Below are 20,035 nucleotides of genomic sequence, written 5' to 3'. Positions count from 1 at the left end.
GTTATATCATCAAAACACTTAATCACTGTGAATGCAAGTGCTACTGGATGAGGTCACTGAGGCAGGTTACCATGTTCTTCTTAGGTACCAATAAAAGTGAAGCCTGCTTAAAGCAGGTGAGTACATCAGACTGTCAAATCGAGAGGTTATAGATCACAGTGAACTTTCCATCCAGTTGATCAGCACAGTCAGTTTGTATGATTGAAGTAAATATCCAGGTTGTATTTGTCCTGCCTTTGATGGACAGGAAGCGCTTGAACAATTTTCCACATTATTAGGTGAACACCAAATTTATAGCTCATTCTGGAACATATTTATAGGAAAATGTATATTGGAAATACATATACAGTAGGTCATCATATACTACCTCGAAATTCATTTTCCTGCAGACATTTACAGTAGAACCGAGAAATACGACAGAATCAATTAAAAAAACTACACACAAAGATTGATGAACAACCAGTATGCAAAAGAAAACAAATTGTGAAAATTTAAAATAAGTATGTAAATAATACTGATAACATTGGTTGAGTCCTTTAAAGTGAGTCCATAGGTTGTGAAATTAGTTCAGAGTTGAAGTCAATGAAGTCATCCATGCTGTTTCAGGAGCCAGATGGTTGAAGGATAAAACTGTTCCTGACTTGCTACTGTAACCAGAATGTTATCATGCTACACAGTCTTTGCTGTATCCAGTGTACTCAGCAGCATTCTGATATAATGTGGAGTCATTCAAATTGGCCTGAAGACTGACTTCTGCATAGTAGGGAACTCATGTGATGGCAGAAGCAGATCATTCACTCCACACATTTGGTTTGGAGATAATAATAAATGCTGAACACTGGTTGTTTGCACTCAAGAGATTAAGCTCTATCACCACAGAAGGCGAAGATATTCACTGAGCTTCCTTGCAATTGTCATTCATCAGTTAGTACTGAATGTGGTTCAACTCCTAAGTTTTGATTTCATCTGGTTGTGGGCTTACTTAGCTAGGCCAACAGCAAACCACCTTCCATGTTAAGTATGCATTCAATCAGTCCCTTGTGGTATCTTCATCAAATTGGTAGATCATTTGACACCCAAATATTATAGTCACTGAACCAAATGTAAGAACTTCAAAAGGAACTTAGGTACAGGGAAGACATAAGTGCAGATCAATGTACTATGCCAAGATACCAGGCAGATTAAATCTATATTGTGGTGATAGTATTCTTTATAAAGTCTATATCCTTATTTTCCATCTGTTTAAAATGTGCTGAATAAGTAGAGGTACCAAAAGGAGATTCCTGCTATAATTATGGTGATTTTTTTACTCTTTATTATGTGCTGAAATGAGGTGTTATAAGTGTTCACAATTTTAAATGAGATAATAACTTTGGTATGGTTATAGTTTGCCTTCCAAAGGGTGATTGAATTGACATCAATTTTAGCAACACAATTTCCCTATGTTGAAGCAAGAAATCATTAATTCACAAATCTCCAAGAGAAGTTCCTCATCGCCTTGATTTTAAATGATAATAACTCATTTTGAAACTTGCCCTATAGTTCTATAGTCCCACATGAAGGAAATATCCTTTCAGTTTCTGTCCCACCCAACTTCCCCAGGATATTTTATTAAGATCATGTTTCCTTCCTTAAAAAAAAGGAGTAGCCTACAAACTAATCCAATTGTTTTTCATAAAATAACACTTTCCTCCACAGAATAATCCAAGTGTAGCTTCTCTGAACTATCTCAAATTGAAATAGATCCTTTTTTAAATAAGAAAATTGCACATGGTACTCTAGATATGACAATATTAATGCCCTGACAAGTTGAAACATGACTTCATTCCTTTGAGTTCTATCCCACTTGTTAAAAAAGACCCAACATTCCATCTGCCTGCATGTACCTGGATGAATTCTTTCAGCATTTCGTGTTTGAAGACACTGAGTTCCTTCAGACAGCATCATTCTGTAGTCTCTCTCCATTTAACCAATATTCTACCTTTTTATTCTTCCACCAAATAACCTCACATATTCCCACATTCTACATGTAATTTATTTGCCCACTCACTTAATATACCATTATCCCTGGCTAAACTCTTTTTCCCCTTCCAATCCAGAAAGAATGTCCATCAATACATCAAGTATAACCAAGCACGAAGACTAAATAGAGTAACAGAGAAATGAGCATTCAAAGCAGATCAACATGCACAAAACAAGACCGATTCCCTGAAATGAAAAGCAGTTGATAATCATAGTAAAATCTCCAATTTGTTACAAATAATGGAATCAACATTGTCTATGTTGGGTGGATGACATGAAATATGTTAAGAAATCCTTGTTTATGACTTGCATAGTCGAATCATTCTAAAGACATCAACAAATAAGTTATTACACTGATAATCTTATTCCACTGGCAATTCTGCCATTTGTTCAAATAACTTATGGCCCTGAACTTTATTTGGAAAGATACAATAAATTTCAAATTATAGGTTAGATCACGAAAGAAAGCATCAACAGCACAACAGGGGAAGTTAATGCCCACAATAGAGAGGAAGTTGGTTGATTAGCTAGAGAAAGCTTAAGTGATTTGTGTGAAATAGTGTGACAACATTGTTCCAAAGATGACCCCTGACCTATATAACAAGGTTGCAATACAAAAATGAGAACAAGTAGCTAACTTTGAGCAGTAGGAGGCGGTGTGGAGCCAGGGGAGGAGAGAAAAGCAAAACCAAATAATTTATTAATAATTGCTACTCTGACCAACATAGTAGTGCTTGTTTATTTACCACTGAATAAAATATAAAGTGAAAATTGATTCATACTCTCAGTAACACCAGAAAATTCTCATATGGACTGGCGGGAACCTGGTGCAATTTAATGAGAAAGATCTGAACCTTGGCAACAATAAGTCAGGTCTAATTTATGACAATCAGTTCTACCAAAGCTAGGAAAACATATTATAGATAAAAAGATATATGGCAGAAATGACCAGACTAATGCAGACAAAGAAAATGAGTAACATAGAACATAGAACAGTAACAGGCCCCTTGTCACACAATGTTGTGCTGAACCAATTAAATTAGTAATCAAATGGCTAACTAATCTCTTCTGCCTACTTAATATCTATATTCTCCATTTTCCTCACATTCATGAGCCTATCTAAATGTTTCTTAAAACTCCCAAACGTGTCTGCCTCTACCACCATCTCAGGCAGCACGTTTCTGTCACCCTCCAATCTATTAAAAAGCACCTTCTCCTTCTTCTTCTTCTTCTTGTGTTGTTTTATGGTGGTTGGCAAACCAGCTTTAAGGTGCATTTCCGCCACCTACTAGACTGGAGTGTGGATCGTTTGATAAACAGGAGGAATGAAAAGAATTGCATTCCCTAAATTCTACATAATAAACCAGAGTCTTTCAGATACTTCATGATATAGGCCCATATTTCTCTTGAACTCCCACTTAAAACGTCTTCTATATCCACAGCAGTTTTCTGTTTATCTTAAGCATTCCTATCATCTTCACTCTTTCTCTTTGATACTTCTTACATTTTATCAATACATGTTCAAGTGTTTCTGGTTGATTACAATATGCATACAACCTCGTTGGATGTTTCCCTATTTTGTATAATGTGTAATTAAGACTTGTTTGTCCAATTCTTAAATGACTCATGATCACTTCTTTCTATGCCCACCTGATATTCTTTGGTATCTGACTTGCCTTTGTATTTTGTAGTTGTCTCCCTGTTTCACTCTCATCCCAGTGCTTCTGTCATGTCTCCTCTATTCGTGTTTTTATAATGCTTTTGACTTCCACTTTGCTTAGAGGGATCTGGACCTCTATTATAGACGATTTAAGTGACTGTTCAGCTATAATATCCACTTTTTCATTACCCTCCACACCACAATGAGCAGGAACCCAAAGGAAGCTTACCTCTACCCCATTTTCGGTCAGTGTATATAACTTCCATAGAATCTCCAATAAAATATCCTGTCTACTTTCTGATTTTCTTGATTTGATAGAGGTTAGTGCAGATAAACTGTATGAACAGCCTTTTTGATATTATTTTCTTCTATCCAAGATAATGCACTCAATATTGCCATTAATCCTGTTGTATACACTGATAAATGGTTTGACGTTCTTTTCCTAATGCTAGTTTTGCACTAAGGAATGTAGACTGCAATACCTGTATGGCCAGAGCTATGGTCTTTTGATCCATCTGTAAATATTACTAATTTGTTTCTAAAATGCAGGTCTATATATTCTTGTACTATCAGTTTGATTTCACAGTTAGATTTCTTTTTAAAAATTGCTGCAGGTTTATATCCACTGTATGTATTGCAAAGAGCCATGGAGGAACATCAGACAATGGAACTGTAGGGCATCTTGTGTAGACCATATTTTTGTGCTACTGCATCCCCGATCCATCCACAGCTATTATAATTTGAATTATTATGTTTCCAGCAGTCTTTTAATATAGCTTTAGCTGGATGTGAATAGTTGTGCCCCATGACGTTAACCCAGTAATGTAGCATTAGCTTTATTCTTCTAAGTCTTGATGGCATGTCCCTGTTTCAACTTGAAGAGCTGATACAGGTGATGCACCACTACATATCCTGAGGCCTGAGCTTGTTCAACATCCAGCATTTTTAAATTACTTTCTGCAGTTGAAATGTAAGCTACACATCCATAATCCAATGGAGCCCTCATTAGAGCTTGGTAATTACTTAATAGTGATAACCTGCTTGCACTCCAATCCTGTCCAGCAAGACACCTCAATAAGTTGTTTATTTTTTTACATGTGTTTGTAATTTTCTCAATTTGCTTTTTCCATGTAAGTTTCTCATCAAATAACAAACCGAGGAACCGAATTACCTTTACCTGCTCTAATTTTTGTTCATATAATTTCATGAAAACTGGTTTGTGATTTCTTGAGAAACATATCACTTGCGACTTACTTACAGACAATTTGAAACCCCATTTATTTGCCCACTCCTCCACTTTATTAATTACATCTTCCATTTTCCTTAGTATATAAATTAAATTTCTTCCACTCACCCATAAAGCCCCATCATCTGCATATAAGGATTTCCCCTCACTGTGTTCAACTTGTGCAAATATGTCATTTATCATTATGGTAAATAGTAATAGACTGCAGACACTACCTTGTGGTGTTCCATTTTCAACCAAATATGTCCTGGAGTACGCTGCTTCCACCTTGACTTGAATTGTTCGATCAAAAAGGAACCAGTTATATAATTTTCCTTCCACCCCTAATTCTTTCAATTTAATTAATGCTCCCTCTTTCCAGAGCATATCATATGCCTTTTCTATGTCAAAGAACACTGCCAGGACCATTTCTTTTTTTGCTTAAGCCTTCCTAATTTCAGATTCCAAGCTAAGTATTGAATCTACTGTAGTTCTTCCTCTGTGAAAACCACTTTGGTAGGGAGAAATAAGACTTCTTTTTTCTAGAAAGTATGTAAGCCTATCAGTTATTATTCGCTCCATAAGTTTACCTAGTTGTGAAGTTAATGCAATTGGTCTTTAGCTTGTTGGGTTTGATGAATCTTTACCAGGTTTTAATATTGGAACAATAACAATGTTTCCATGCAGATGGCATTTTACCTATTTCCCATATATTATTAAACAGTCTCTGCAGAACGAGAAGTGCACTTCTTGATAACTGCTTCAGTATTCTACTCCGTACTTGGTCCTTCCCAGGAGAAGTTGGCCGCGCATTCACAATGGCTCTTTCTATTTCTGTTATGCTAATAGATGTTTCCAGCACTTCTTCTGATGTTGCTCTTTAGTCCGTCATTCCTGAATTTTGTTTAAGCCTCTCCTCCCTTTGCTGTCTAGCCTCAACTGTCAAATTTTCCGAGCTATGGATGTTAACAAAAGTTTTTGTCAATATTTTTGCTTTTTCTACAATGTTAATTGCCATTTTGTCCTTGCTTTTTAGCACAGGAATCTCTCTACTACTTCTTATGCCATTCATTTTCCTTATCATGCTCCATATTTCAGACAGTTGAGTTTCTCTTCCAATTTTGTTACAATATTATCTCCAATACGCTGGCTTTGCTTGTCTGGTTATTTTCCGAACTACTGCTTGTGCTCTTTTATATTGTAATAATGTTTCTACCGAATATTGTCTTTCTCACACTTTCAATGCTTTATTTCTTACTTTTATACTTCTACTACATTCACAATTCCACCATGGAACACTTTTCTTCTCTCCTCTACCTTTACTTTTCGGAATTGTTTCTTCTGCCGAATTTATAGTTGCTGTGACCAATTTATCATTCATTTCTTCTATATCCAATATATTTTCATCTAAAATCTTTATGCATCTTACTTCACTTCTTTGAAATATCTCCCAATCTGCCTTATTTAGTTTCCAGCTTGACACTCTAGGTTCTTTATTTTGTTCTATTTTAATCTGAATCCTTGTGAGTATGGGATAGTGATCACTTCCTATTGTAGTTTGTTTTAATACGTTCCAAGTACTGATCCCTGCTAATTCTCTACTTACAAATGTTAAGTCTATTATGGATTCTGTGTTTTGGGCTATATTATATCTCGTACCTTCTCCATTATTTATACATACCAATTTTTCATCATCTATAAATTCTTCTATCACTAATCAATTTCCATCGGTATTTTTACATCCCCAGAGTGTAATGTGTCCATTGAAATCCCCGCACCATATTATTTTCCCTTTCATCCCACCACCCACTGTGTTTAATGTATCTTTGCTTAATCTTCTACATGTATTATAATAATTTATTATTACCAAGCTTTCTCTGCCTATCCAAATTTTGATTATTATTGATTTATATTTCTGCCCTATGTTGATTATATTATACCTCATCCCTCTGGTTATAAATATTGATACTCCTCCACCATTGCCATTACTTCTATCCTTCCTAATAGCTGTATATCCTTGTAAAACAAAATCTAATTGTGGTTTCAACCATGTTTCCTGTATATATAAAATCTGAGGTTTTTCCTTAAGTTCTGATACATACTTCTTAAATTCCTGACCATTTGTGATGACTCCTTGCATTCCATTGTAAAATATATACTGCCATTAAGATCTCGCCTCCCTGCCTGTGAACCATTTGATCCTCCATTCAGCATTTCTTTAACTACTTCCTACCTAAGCCCTGTAATACCAAGATATTTTTCTGCAGATTTGACTATAATATTAATTTTCTCAGTTCTTTTGTCTGTTTGCACTGAACAATTAATTGCATCTACCATAAACAGTATGAAATCCTTTCTACTCATTATTAGTGTATCCTTATTTATCTTATTACAGCCCTCACAGTTCACTGGTTTATTATTCCCTATATTTGTTTGCTTGATAGCCTTCTTTTCAGCGATTCCTTTCACTGCCTCTGCGTTGCTAATCCCTTGAGTTACTTTAACATATTGCACCTTAACTGCCTTCTTGCTATTAATGCACCCTCGATACGCTGCACTGTGATCCCCGCCACAATTAAAGCATTTCAGCCTAGCTCCCGCCTCACATTTCCTGTATTCATGTTCTCCAGCGCATCTCCCATATCTTTGTTTCCCTCTGCAGATCACCGCAATATGCCCGAATTACTGACACTTAAAGCATCTTAAAGGCGGTGGTATATATATTCTGACCTCATAACCCATATACCTTAAATAAACTTTAGTCAGCAATCTTTCTTCATCAAAGTTAATCATAACTGATAAACTACCACACTTTTTCTCTTTTCTTGTAACTTTCAAATGTTTGGCCTCAATAATTTTTACTCCTTTTATGTTCTGTTTAATCTCATCCATAGTAACTTTTGTTGGTATCCCCAGAATAACTCCTCTAGTCCACTTTCTATTGTTGGGTATTGAGTATTGTACTCTTTTGCCATCTGTTTTATTTAATCTTATCACTTTGCCTTGCTGAGCACTATCCTGACAAATTACTAATAGCGATCCATTTTGTAAAATCGCCTATAAGTTTGTTGACCACCTTCGTCAAATGAATCGGTTTCAAATCATCAAAAGACTTTGCTCAGTTTTATAATTGCTTTAATCTCATCTTCTTTCCATTGTTTTGCTATCCTACTTCGGTCATCCCTTGACTCCTCAGAGTTTGACATCTCATACCTCTGTTATCTTTTCTTGCTTTTTCCACTCATTCCTTTTTCCTGCCAACCTCTATCTCTAACTCACTTCTCGAATTGTCACTTCCTCCTGCCATCTTCCGTCCATTCACAATCTAGTTGTTTAGCCAACCACCATCCTTCCTCCCTATTAAAAACCTGCCCCTCACATCTCCTTTAAAATTACCCACTCTCACCTTAAGCACAGGCCCTCAGGTGTTAGACATTTCAACCCTGGGAAAGATACTGTCTGTCCACTCTTATCTTACCAGGTGAATAAGAGGCATTGATTGTGTGGATAGTCCGAGGCTTTTTCCCAGGGCTGAAATGGCTAGCACGAGAGAGCACAGTTTTAAGGTGCTTGGAATTAGGTACAGAGGAGATGTCAGTTTTTGATTCAAAGAGTGGTGAGTGTGTGGAATGGGCTGCCGGCGACAATGGTGGAGCTGGATACGATAGGGTCTTTTAAGACACTCCTGGACAGATACATGGAGGTCAGAAAAATAGAGGGCTATGGGTAACCCTAGGTAATCTCTCAGGTAAGGACATGTTCAGCACAGCTTTGTGGGCTGAAGGGCCTGTATTGTGCTGCAGGTTTTCTATGTTTCTACGTTTCTATCTATGCCTCTGATAATCTTATAAACCTCTGTCAGATCACCCTTCATCAGAGAAAACAATTCAAGTATGTCCAACCCCTTATGTAGAACACATGCCTTCTAATCCATGCAGCAGCCTGATAAACCTCTTCTACACCCTCTATAAACCCTCAACATCCTCCCTATAATGGGACAACCAGAACTGTATGCAATACTCCAGCCTTCAACTTCAGATAACTGTGACACTGACTCAGTTCTTCTTCTGCATTGGTGCAGCCTGACCTCCCAATACTTTATGCATCTTTATCTGTACAGGTAGTCCCCGAGTTACAAACGTCCAACTTATGGACAACTAATGCTTACGAACCAAGGAAGGAGAACGCCATCCGCCATTTTAAGTCAGATCGCGACGCCGTCTGCCATTTTAGCTCGTTGCTGTTGACACTGTGTTGAGTGTTTAACATTGTATTTGGTTTAAATTTTTCTTTATAAGATTCATCCTGACACCGCTTCCCCGCTCCGGTCAGCTGGTGGCACCGTGAGATCAGCGCCAGGCTCGAGAACGAAGATTCCCGAGTTCGGTCCAGTGACAGACCATTCCCGTACCAGGTTGATGTTGATGCAGTGATTCCCATACCATTCGTGCCGGGTTGATGTCAAGCTCGCAACTCGACCTCGTAAAAAAAACACTGCCACCTCCAGTTTAAATTCCCACGCGGAATATTGTGGAGGATCAAATACCCAAACCCAGCACAGCCCCCACTTGTCCCATTTAACCTGTCTCAGTGCGGTGGACTTTAGGACCCAGGGAATTCAGTGCGGTTGTCCATAGGACCCAGCAGACCTCAGGAACTGGCGCAGCTCGGGACCCGCTGCCCACAGTGTTTCTGTTCCATTGACGGGAAGCAATCGTGATTGAAAATAAAGTGGAAATAATAAAGTATTTGGAAAGAGGTGAAACACCATTGGTCATTGGAAAAGCGTTAGGCTACAGTCGGTCAACAATCGGAACAATTTTAAAGGATAATGGATAAAGTGAGAATAATGGAGCATGTGAAAGGCCCTGTCCCGATGAATGCTACAATTATTACTAAGCAATGCAGTGGTTTAATTATTGGAATACATACATTTCTTAAGTGATTTATATGCATAGAAATGTAAAATATATACTATATACTAAGACAAATGTTTGACTAACTGACGCTAATTAATACCAGATGTACTTGTTCCGACTTACGTACAAATCCGACTTAAAGATGGACTCAGGAACGGAACTCGTACGTAACCCGAGGACTGCCTGTATTATCACCCAATAACTACACTGATAATCTGATGAAAGGACCTTACAAAGCATCACAACAGCAAGATTGGGTCATTGCATCACAGATATTCCCCTGTCCTATCAATTACTCCCACCTTTTCTGCAACTTATAACTATCTATTTTATTCTTCTTTCACAGTTACGTTCAATGTGAATAGTTTACTATGCTTCCCCTTCAAAACTGCTGCCTAATCTGCTGAGTATTTCCAACATTCTGTAATTTAATTTCAGATTTCCAGCATCTATAGTTTTTGTAAGAAAGAGGTCATTTACATTGGTATTTTCTTCTTCTTATAAACCTACAGTACCTGTAGCTTTCACTCTGCAAGATGGTGTAGGAGCACTTTGAAGTTGCCCTGAAGAAGAATCTGTAGCCATATCATCATAAGGATCAGGTGGCACAGAACTTGGAGGAGGAGATGGTGATGCATTGCCATTAATGTTGATTGGCAGATTAAAATCATAGGCTGCTACCTAAATACAGAAAAAAAGTAATTGATATGTTATATCTTTCTAAAATGAGAATAACTGTAATATTGTATTTCTAAAAATTTGATGTGAAGTTACTGTGAGGGATGCAATTGGCAAAATACAATGAAAATATGCCAAACATTTCCAAGGATTCTCAAGGGTAAGTTTCCAAACTAATGCACTGATGGAACACAGGTTATTAAAAAAATATATAAAATCAGCACAATCAAGCAGGAAAACATCAAAAATGTCACTAGACCAGAATCAGTGGGCCTCAGGTAACTTAAAGGATTATAAAGTCATTAAAAGATATGCACAGAAGCAGGCCATTCAGCCCAACAAATTCATGCCAACCATCAAGCATCATTTTTATACTGATCCTTCTCTAGACTACCTCATTCTTCCCACTACTTCATTATCTTGTCAATGATAAACATACAAAATTATGAGACATATTTAGGGTAGACAGAGTCTCTATCCCAGAGTAGAAATGTCAAATACAAGAGGACATAGCTTTCAGATGAGAAGGGCTAGTTTAAGGAAGATATATGATGCAAGTCTTTTTACACAGAAAATGGTAAGTGCCTGGTACATGCTCTCAGGGAATGTGGTGGATACAGATATGATTGCAATGATTAAGAGGCAAGTACATGAACAGATAGGGAAAGAAGGTTGGAGCAGAGTATATCAATTGGGTGTGGGTATATGTGCAATTTAAATTGTCATCATGGTCAGCATAGGTATTCTGAGCTATGTTTGACTGTTCTATGTTCTTTCTCTGCTCCCACACCATATCCACTTTCTCAAGTATGCCACACTAGAGGCAATTTGTTATGGCTAATTGTGTAGCATATAAGAAATCCACAAGGATTAAAAAATCCTTTCCAGGTGTGACTAGTCAAGGTAATCCCCTTTACTGTCTTGCGAAAACTCTGCTGTTCATTGCACTTTGTAATTATCCCTTTGAATATATTTTGCCTTCATTACTATAATTCCAAGCAAACTCATCATCAAACTCCAGACCCTGTGAGTTAATGCCTCCATCTGCTACTGGATTCTTGACTTTCAGATCAACAAACTGCAATCAGTAAGAATAGGCAACAAAACCTCTGCCACTATTATTCTTAACACAGTTACTCCAAAGGATTGCGTTCTCAGCCCCCTACTCTACTCCCTGTACACTCATGACTTCATGGCAAGATTCCAGCTCTAACTCCAGCTACAAGTTTGCAGATAATACCATTGTAGTGGGACACATCTCAATGACAATGAATCAGAGTATAGGAAGGAGATAGAGAGCTTAGTGACTTGGTGTCATGACAATAAATGTTCCCTCAAAGTCAACAAACCATCAAAGATGTCTCTGAGCTGCAACCTTCATTGAGTCAGAGCACAGAATTAGCTGCTTTTCTAATTGTTTGTTTTATTTTGAATTTTTTTAGGTTCATAAGGATGGTTTTGGGGACAGAGAGAGGAGTTAGAGGTCAGGTTAGTGTTTAGAAACAGAGGTGTGAAAAATCAGAAGACAGACCAGAGTCTATGTCTTCACTCCACATCTGAAGATTAGCGACATAGATATGGAGCATCCATGGTCAGATGTTGAATGACAAATGTCAAACTGGCAGCGAATGACTGAGGGTCCACCTAGGACAATGAACTGTCAACACGTTCTAGAGCTGGAGGTCTGTGCAGACAGAAAGAGTGAGCTTCCAATGACCCCGCAGGGTTCCTGACTTGACAAGACTGGAGTTCAGGGCCTAGTGTTCAGTCACATCATTGATGAGTCTGAAATTCAAGGCCTAGTATCCTAGGATCAATATCGAAGATCGTAGCCCAAGGGTCAAATCAAAAATCTGGAAGTCAATGTCCGTTGGCTGGAGCTGGGTCTGCGAATTTCTGAGAGTCCACTGGGGAGGACTCAGCCCAATGTCTGCAAGTCCAAAACTGTATCTACTGTCCTGGAGTTAAAGGACTGTGTATTGTGGATGGGAGGGAGGACAGGGCTTGATTTTGCTGTTGTTGTTTCTTGCATTCTGCATCCTGTGTTGTTTTGCTAAGCATTGCGGACATGGTATGGTGGCGCAAGAACATTTGGTGACACTTGTGGGATCTGCCTTCAGGTATGTTGGTTGTTAATGCAAATGACGCATTATTTTGATGTGCACATGACAAACAAACTTGAATCTTGAAAGAAAATAGCTGGTCATTGACTTAAGAAAGTCTACAAAAACAATGGTAAGGTTGAGAGGGTTAAGCGCTTCCAGTTCTTAGGTGTAAAAATCACCAACAGTCCTGTCCTGATCCAAATGCATTCATGTAACAGTCAAGAAGCTTCACCCATGCCTCAGCTTCCTTAGAAGGCTAAAGAAATCCAATATCTTCCCATCAATTCTTACTATTTTTATCAATGCACCATAGAAAGCATTATGTTTGGCATTATGACTTGGTATGGCAAATGCTCTGCATGTGACCACAAGAAATAGCAGAGTTGTGGATATATTTAGCTCATCCCAGGAACCACAGAAAACTCTATACCTCTTGTTGACTCAGTAAAGCAATCAGCATAATCAAAGACCTCACCCACCCTGGCCATTCTCTCTTCTTCCCTCTCCTATTAGACATAAGATACACAAGCCACAATACCACAAAGTTCAAGGACAACTTCTATCCACTGATATCAGACTCATACATTGACCCCTTGGATAATAAAGATGTACTCTTGGCCTCACAAATTATAATCATTGTTTACCTGACCTGAACTTTTTCAGTAGTTTTACACTTTATTCTGTATTATTATTGCTTTACCTTTTTCTCTCTCAGTTCACTGTGTATAGATTTGATCTGTATAAACAGTATCAAGACAAACTTTTCACTGTATCTTGCAAAACCAATATTGCATTGGAATAAGGCCTCCAATTTTAATTGATTGCTGATCACAAGTCCAATAGAAACCAAACTAAAGTGAACTACAATGGCCATTTTATTCGGTGCACCAGTATGTTTGCTCATTAATGCAAATATCTAATTAGTCAAAATACAGTTATATGTATGCAGTATACAAACAGTATACGACCCTGAGATTCATCTTCCCACAAACAGCCATGAAACAAAGAGATACCATGGAACCCGTTCAAAGAAAATATCAAACACCCAATGCACAAAAAAAGAACAAATCATGCAAATAGTAAAAAAACAAGTGAAAATATAGAACATCAAATCATTGAAATAGTCTAGGAATGTTCATAGCGTTTTCTTTAGTTCAGTTCAATTTAGTGCTCTTTCACTTGTTGACTGCAGGCCACAGAGACAGTTCACCCCGATCGAAATTGCACAAAATTGCAATAAGAAAAAGGAGTAACCAGAAAACAGGTTCATCGTAATATGAACTGCAGAGTCCAATCCATAAACCATGTCAATTAAACTAAGACTCTGGCACCTTCCTCTGAGAGCAGTGAGCAAGAGTAAGCGTGAGACAGGTCAGTTGCAGGCACATTCCTCTGGTAGCAGTGAGCAAGAGAAAGCATCAGACCAGTCAAATACAGGTATATGGTTCCAAACACCTGCTCACTTTCTGCTCTTGCACTCATTGATTTCAATCTTGATCTCCACTTTAATTGGTGAAATCAGCGAGAACCGGAGTCAATCATGAGCTTCTTGGCCTCCAGGCCGCACACTCCGCTCAAAACCTCACTGAACTCCCTCAGAGACAACAAAGCACCATATCACTCAAACAGCCCGAAATGACACCATCAAAAAGTAAATCACAAATTCCAATAGCAGCAGAATCACATTTGAAAGAAGTAGTTCATGAACTGTCCGAAGTATGTCGCCTTTGGTTGCATTGTCCGCCACCATCACCAGAGTTAAACTAATTAATCTGTTATTGCTGGGTTTATCTTACTCTCTTTTTTTTTTGTTGAACAAGTTGTTCACATTTGCTACAGTCCAGTTCGCTGGTATGACCTTATATCATCCAAAGTGGCTTAAAGAGCATTAGTGTCCCTAAGACTTCCTTCAGAACCTTGTGATTTACTCAATCTGGTGCTGATGGCTTAACTACTTGAATTTCAGCCAGTTTTTCAAATTGCTTCATGATATCAATGTTTAACTTATCGAGTGCTCTCAACTTTCTTCACTATTAGTTCCAAAGCATTATTTTCTTTGGGTTTCAGCACCTAAGTTACAGAGAAAGGTGAAACAAGTTAGGTCTTTATTCTTTGAAGTGGAGAAGGTTGAGGGGGGACTTGATAGAAGTATTTAAAATTATGAGGGGGATAGATAGAGTTGACGTGGATAGGCTTTTTCCATTAAGAGTAGGGGAGATTCAAACAAGAGGACATGAGTTGAGAGTTAAGGGGCAAAATGTGAAACGAGCTTCCAATAGAAGTGGTAGAGGCAGGTTCGGTATTGTCACTTAAAGTAAAATTGGATAGGTATATGGACAGGGTAGGAATGGAGGGTTATGGGCTGAGTGCAGGCCAGTGGGACTAGGTGTGAGTAAGCGTTCGGCATGGACTAGAAGGGCCGAGATGGCCTGTTTCTGTGCTGTAGTTGTTATATGGTTATATGGCTATAAAAGTTTAGGGGTAACACAAGGGGGAACTTCTTTACTCAGAGAGTGGTAGCTGTGTGGAACGAGTCTTCAATTAGTAACTTACTCAGCTGCCTTAATAGATCATATTCCTCTATGTAATAACCATTTTATTATGGAATACATTTGGATCCTCTTTCATTTAGCTAATCTTTTCTCATCAATCTTCTTTGCTTTTTCAAGCTGGTTCTTAATGATATTTTCAACCAAATATCTGTAAGTAAACTTTTCTTGTTTTTTTCTTCTGTAATTTTTATAACATCTAGAAAATCCTAAATTGTTTGCTCTTGTGTTTCGATGTCTCCAGGTTCAATTTTGTCATTTAAAAAAAATTGGATAGGTATATAGACAAGAAAGGAATGGAGGGTTGTGGGCTGTGTGCAGGTAGGTGGGACTAGGTGAGAGTAACCATTCAGCATGGACTAGAAGGGCAGAGATGACCTGTTTCTGTGCTGTAATTGTTATATGGTTATATGGGTAAAAGAGATGAGAAGTCTTCAATTAGTAACTTACTCAACAGCCTTAATAGATCATATTCCTCTATGTAATAACCATTTTATTATGGAATACATTTGGATCCTCTTTCATTTAGCTAGTCTTTTCTCATCAGCCTTCTTTGCTTTTTCAAGCTGGTTCTTAATGATATTTTCAACCAAATATCTGTAAGTAAATTTTTCTTGTTTTTTCCTCTGTAATTTTTATAACATTTAGAAAATCCTGAATTGTTTGCTCTTCTGCTGTCCCTCATGGGAATGTGGTTGAGTTGGACTACCTTTTCCTGAAAGGCAGTGTGGTATTCTAGTACAGCTCTGCCTGTCACCTTCTGGTTCCAATTTACCATAAGAGCCAAATTTACCTTTATGTCACTGAAATTTGATTTCCTCCAAGTAATTGCTCAATCTCGTTTTTCTTTAATTATTCACCAGCTCATAAAAGTAACCCTACTGAGACTGATGCAAATGACCAAAAACTGACCAATTACCTATAACTGTGCCCTTCTTTGAGTCTCATGGCAGATGCTTAGGAAAAGAAAAAGATTCCCTTAATAACATTAATAAAGGTGCTCATAGTTATCCTCAAGTCCCTTTTAAATCTTCCTTCTCTCATCAACAGTATTCCTCATTTTGCACTCCTCTACACTACAGAAAGCATTCAAAGAGGCTTCTTTGGTTCCAATCCATTCTGGGTAGTTTTCTGGCTTATAAATTCTGTGAGTTATTCCAAGATATAGCAATCACATGAGGGTCATTAAAAGTTATGGAGGTAATGAGAGGGTCATTACTATTATCTTTGCTTGAATGGCAATGTGAACTGTTGTGGAGACACTGGGTAGAGATGTGAGGACTACATTGTACGTAGCTGAAGGTGGTGTCATACCCCACCCCTCTCTCTTCAGGGATAGGCTTTTCAGTTTGACAATGATGGCTTCTTTAACCCCTCTTTCAAACCTCCTGTCCTCCCTGTCCAAATTGTGCACAATGTTATAACTAAAGGAATGTCCCCTGACCTTTAGGTTTAGATATACAGCCAACTCTTGACCTGAGGTGTAAGCCCTCCTATGTTGGGCAAACCATTTGTGAAATAGTTGTTTAGTCAATATACAGATCTGTGCAGTTCTCATTGCATTAGATAGCATATACAATATTGTTCTGTTTATGTTGGATGTAGGATCCTTCTTTGTTAAACTGGAAAACCACTGGTTATAGCTGAGAGGTTTGATTTTACTGAAAGAACCAATCAAAGGATTAAAGCATTTCTGAATACATTGCAGAACTGTGCAAACTTTCCCAGTACTGTGACTTTAGAGATGGACTTTCTGATGCTTTAAGGGACAGGCTTGTACATGGCATGCATAGTCAAAGCATTCAAAGAGACCCAACCTTATAACAAGCATTGACCATTGTAATATCGTTAGAAACTGCAGCAAATGTTGCAGCAGAATTACAGAAAAACAGGTCAGAATGCAAAATGTACAGAATGTCCTTGAATGGTGCCAAAATCCAAAAATGTTATCAATGTAGTAAATCCTCCCATCATGCAAATGACTGTTGATTCAAGGAAAAAGTTTGCTGGAAGTGTCACAGACAAGGTCACGTAGAAAGAGGGTGCAAGACAGACAAAAAGCACAACTGAGTGAAGTTTCAAACACAAAACTAAGCAAATTCATAAAGTGATCGAATGTGTATCAGAATCAGAAGACACAGCATCTGATAGAGGTGAGCTGTCATACCTAGAATTGCATTGTATTTATGAAGCAGATCACAAAATCATCTGGATCACAATAGATGTGTCTGGTGTAAAACTGAAAAAGGAGCAGGATACAGGGTCAGCTTTGTCTATAATTTCAGAGGCTGACTACAACAGACTGTTTTCTAAGATACCATTTGAGAAGACCTCAGTGATACTAAAGACCTACATAGGTGAAATAGTGTCTCCCAAAGACAAACTGAAAGTGAATGTGACCATGTGGAACCAAATCACAGCAGTTAGAGCTTTATGTGTGAGAAGTGGAGGGCCAGCACCTTTCGGACATGAATAGTTGAGAAAAATTCAACTAAATTGGCACTCAATCAAAACTCTCAGTGTGGCATCAACAGGCAATGGCAGCACAAATGATAGCATTAAACAGAGACTAGCACAGCTGCTTAACACTAATGAGCAGGTATTTAGTAAGGGGATTGCTAAACTCAAAGGCATGAAGGCCAGAATTGAACTGGATGACACAACAACACCAAAATTCCAGAAAGCATGTCCAGTGCCTTATGTACTATGACCTAAAGTGAATGCTGAACTGCAGAGCTTGGAGGCATCTGGAATTCTCTCCAAGGTTGAGTGGAGTTATTGGGCCACACCCATTGACCTGTTGATCAAGAAGGAAATGGCCAGAATTATTCACATTTATGGGGATTTTAAGGTAAGCATCAACCCCGTGCTGTGTACTCTACAGTAAGCCCTGCCACAAATAGAAGGCATGTTTGCACTTTTGGCAGGCACAGACAGGTTTTCAAAGATTGACTTGTCTCAAGTCTATCTGCAAATGGAGATTGAGAAGTCAAGCGGGAAGTTCATCACAATCAACACTCACAAGGGACTGTTTCAGTATAATCATTTTGTCTTTGGTGTCATATCAGCTCTAGAAATTTGGCAAATAGCAATGGATCAAGTGCTCCAAGATATCCCAAGAACACAATGTTACCTTGATGACATCATTGCAACTGGCAAAAATGATGAACAGTACCTCCAGAACCAGGCTGAGTGTGGTCTGCATGCAAAGTGAGAGAAATGAGACTCTCAAGAATGAAATCTCATATTGCGGATATGTCATTGACAACCATGACTTATATAAGTCACAAGAGAAGGTTGAAACAGTGCTACAGGCACCCAAACTGGAAAATGTGTCACAACTCAGGTCATACTCGGGCCTTGTAAACTATTAGTACCGGTTTCTCCTAAACATTGCTACAGTGCTGCACCCATTGAATGCACTGTTGCAGGCAGGAGCAAAGTGGGAATGGTCAGAAAGATGTGAAAGAGCATTCAAGGAAACAAAGAGACGAATCATATCAGTTGAACTGCACACCCATTATGACCCACTGCAGCCCATAAGATTGGTGTGCAATACGTTCCCTAATAGCACTGGAGCTGGTTTGTCACACACTATGAAAGATGGATCTGAACGACCAATTGAATTTGCATCATGATCACTGACAAGTACAGAAGAAACTACTTACAGATCAACCAAGAGGTCCTTAGTTTAGTATGGGGAATAAAGAAGTTCCACCACTACTGCTACGTACAAAGGTTTATGCTAGTGACAGATCACCAGACACTTATGTGCATTTTCAATCCCAGGGAGAGAATTCCAGTGATGTCAGCTACCCAGTTACAATGTTGGGCATTGTTCCTAGCAGCCCACTCTTATGATATAGAGTTCAAGGGTGCCACGTAAGACAGCAATGCTTACAGCTTGTCATGTCTTCCATTGTTGGCAAACTGAAGAAGAAAAGCAAAAGTGTTCCACATCACATAGCTGGATTGGTTACCAGTAACAAATTCTGAAATACAAAGGGAAACAAAGAATGACCCGACATTGTCAAAAGTCTATGAAATCACCGTGCAAGGATGGCCAGCTCATGGTAACCCTATGTTTCCAGAATTTTCAGTGAGACGAGACCAATTGCTTGTACGTCAAAGGACACTGATGTGTGGATCTCATGTTTTGGTTCCCTTTAAACAGTGCACCAGAGTGTTAAAGAATCTGCATGAAGGGCACCTGGGTGCAGTCAAGATGAAGAGTCTCACCCGGAACTAGGAGCTAGTGGTCAGGAATAGATAACAAATTGAGGTCTTGGCCAAAAGCTGTTTAGAATGCCAAAAAGTAGAAAATTCACCCCCACAGGCACCATTACACATGTGGGAATGGCCATCATCACTATGGCAAAGAGTACATAGAAAACATAGAAAACCTACAGCACAATACAGGCCCTTCAGCCCACAAAGTTTTGCCGAACATGTCTCTACCCTAGAAATTAATTAGACTTACCTAGAGCCCTCTATTTTTCTAAGCTGCATGTACCTATTCAGGAGTCTCTTAAAATACCCTATTGTATCCGCCTCCACCACCATCGCCGGCAGCCCATTCCATGCACTCACCTCTCTGTGAGTAAAAAATTTTACCTCTGACATCTCCTCTGTACCTACTCCCCAGCATCTGAGACCTGTGTCCTCTTGTGGCAACCATTTCAGCCCTGGGAAAAAGCCTCTGACTATCCACATGATCAACGCCTCTCAACATCTTACAACACCTCTATCAGGTCACCTCTCATCCTCCGTCGCTCCAAGGAGAAAAGGTTGAGTTCACTCAACCTATCCTCATAAGACATGCTCCCCAATGCAGGCAACATCCTTGTAAATCTCCTCTGCACCCTTTCTATGGCTTC

General features: G+C 38.6%; 1 protein-coding gene across 1 annotated transcript in view; it reads right to left on the bottom strand.

The window, feature by feature from the left end:
- The window catches only part of LOC132393191 (cilia- and flagella-associated protein 47-like), a 595,459-nt gene that overhangs the window by 440,404 nt on the left and 135,020 nt on the right, over positions 1-20,035 (bottom strand). The window contains exon 22 of the mRNA XM_059968130.1: positions 10,342-10,507. Within this exon, the coding sequence (XP_059824113.1) occupies positions 10,342-10,507 (166 nt within the window). The remainder of the gene's footprint in view (positions 1-10,341; positions 10,508-20,035) is intronic.

This window comes from Hypanus sabinus, chromosome 4, assembly GCF_030144855.1.
Source record: "Hypanus sabinus isolate sHypSab1 chromosome 4, sHypSab1.hap1, whole genome shotgun sequence".
Classification (NCBI taxonomy): domain Eukaryota; kingdom Metazoa; phylum Chordata; class Chondrichthyes; order Myliobatiformes; family Dasyatidae; genus Hypanus; species Hypanus sabinus.
This window is presented reverse-complemented; position numbering and strand designations above follow the sequence as displayed.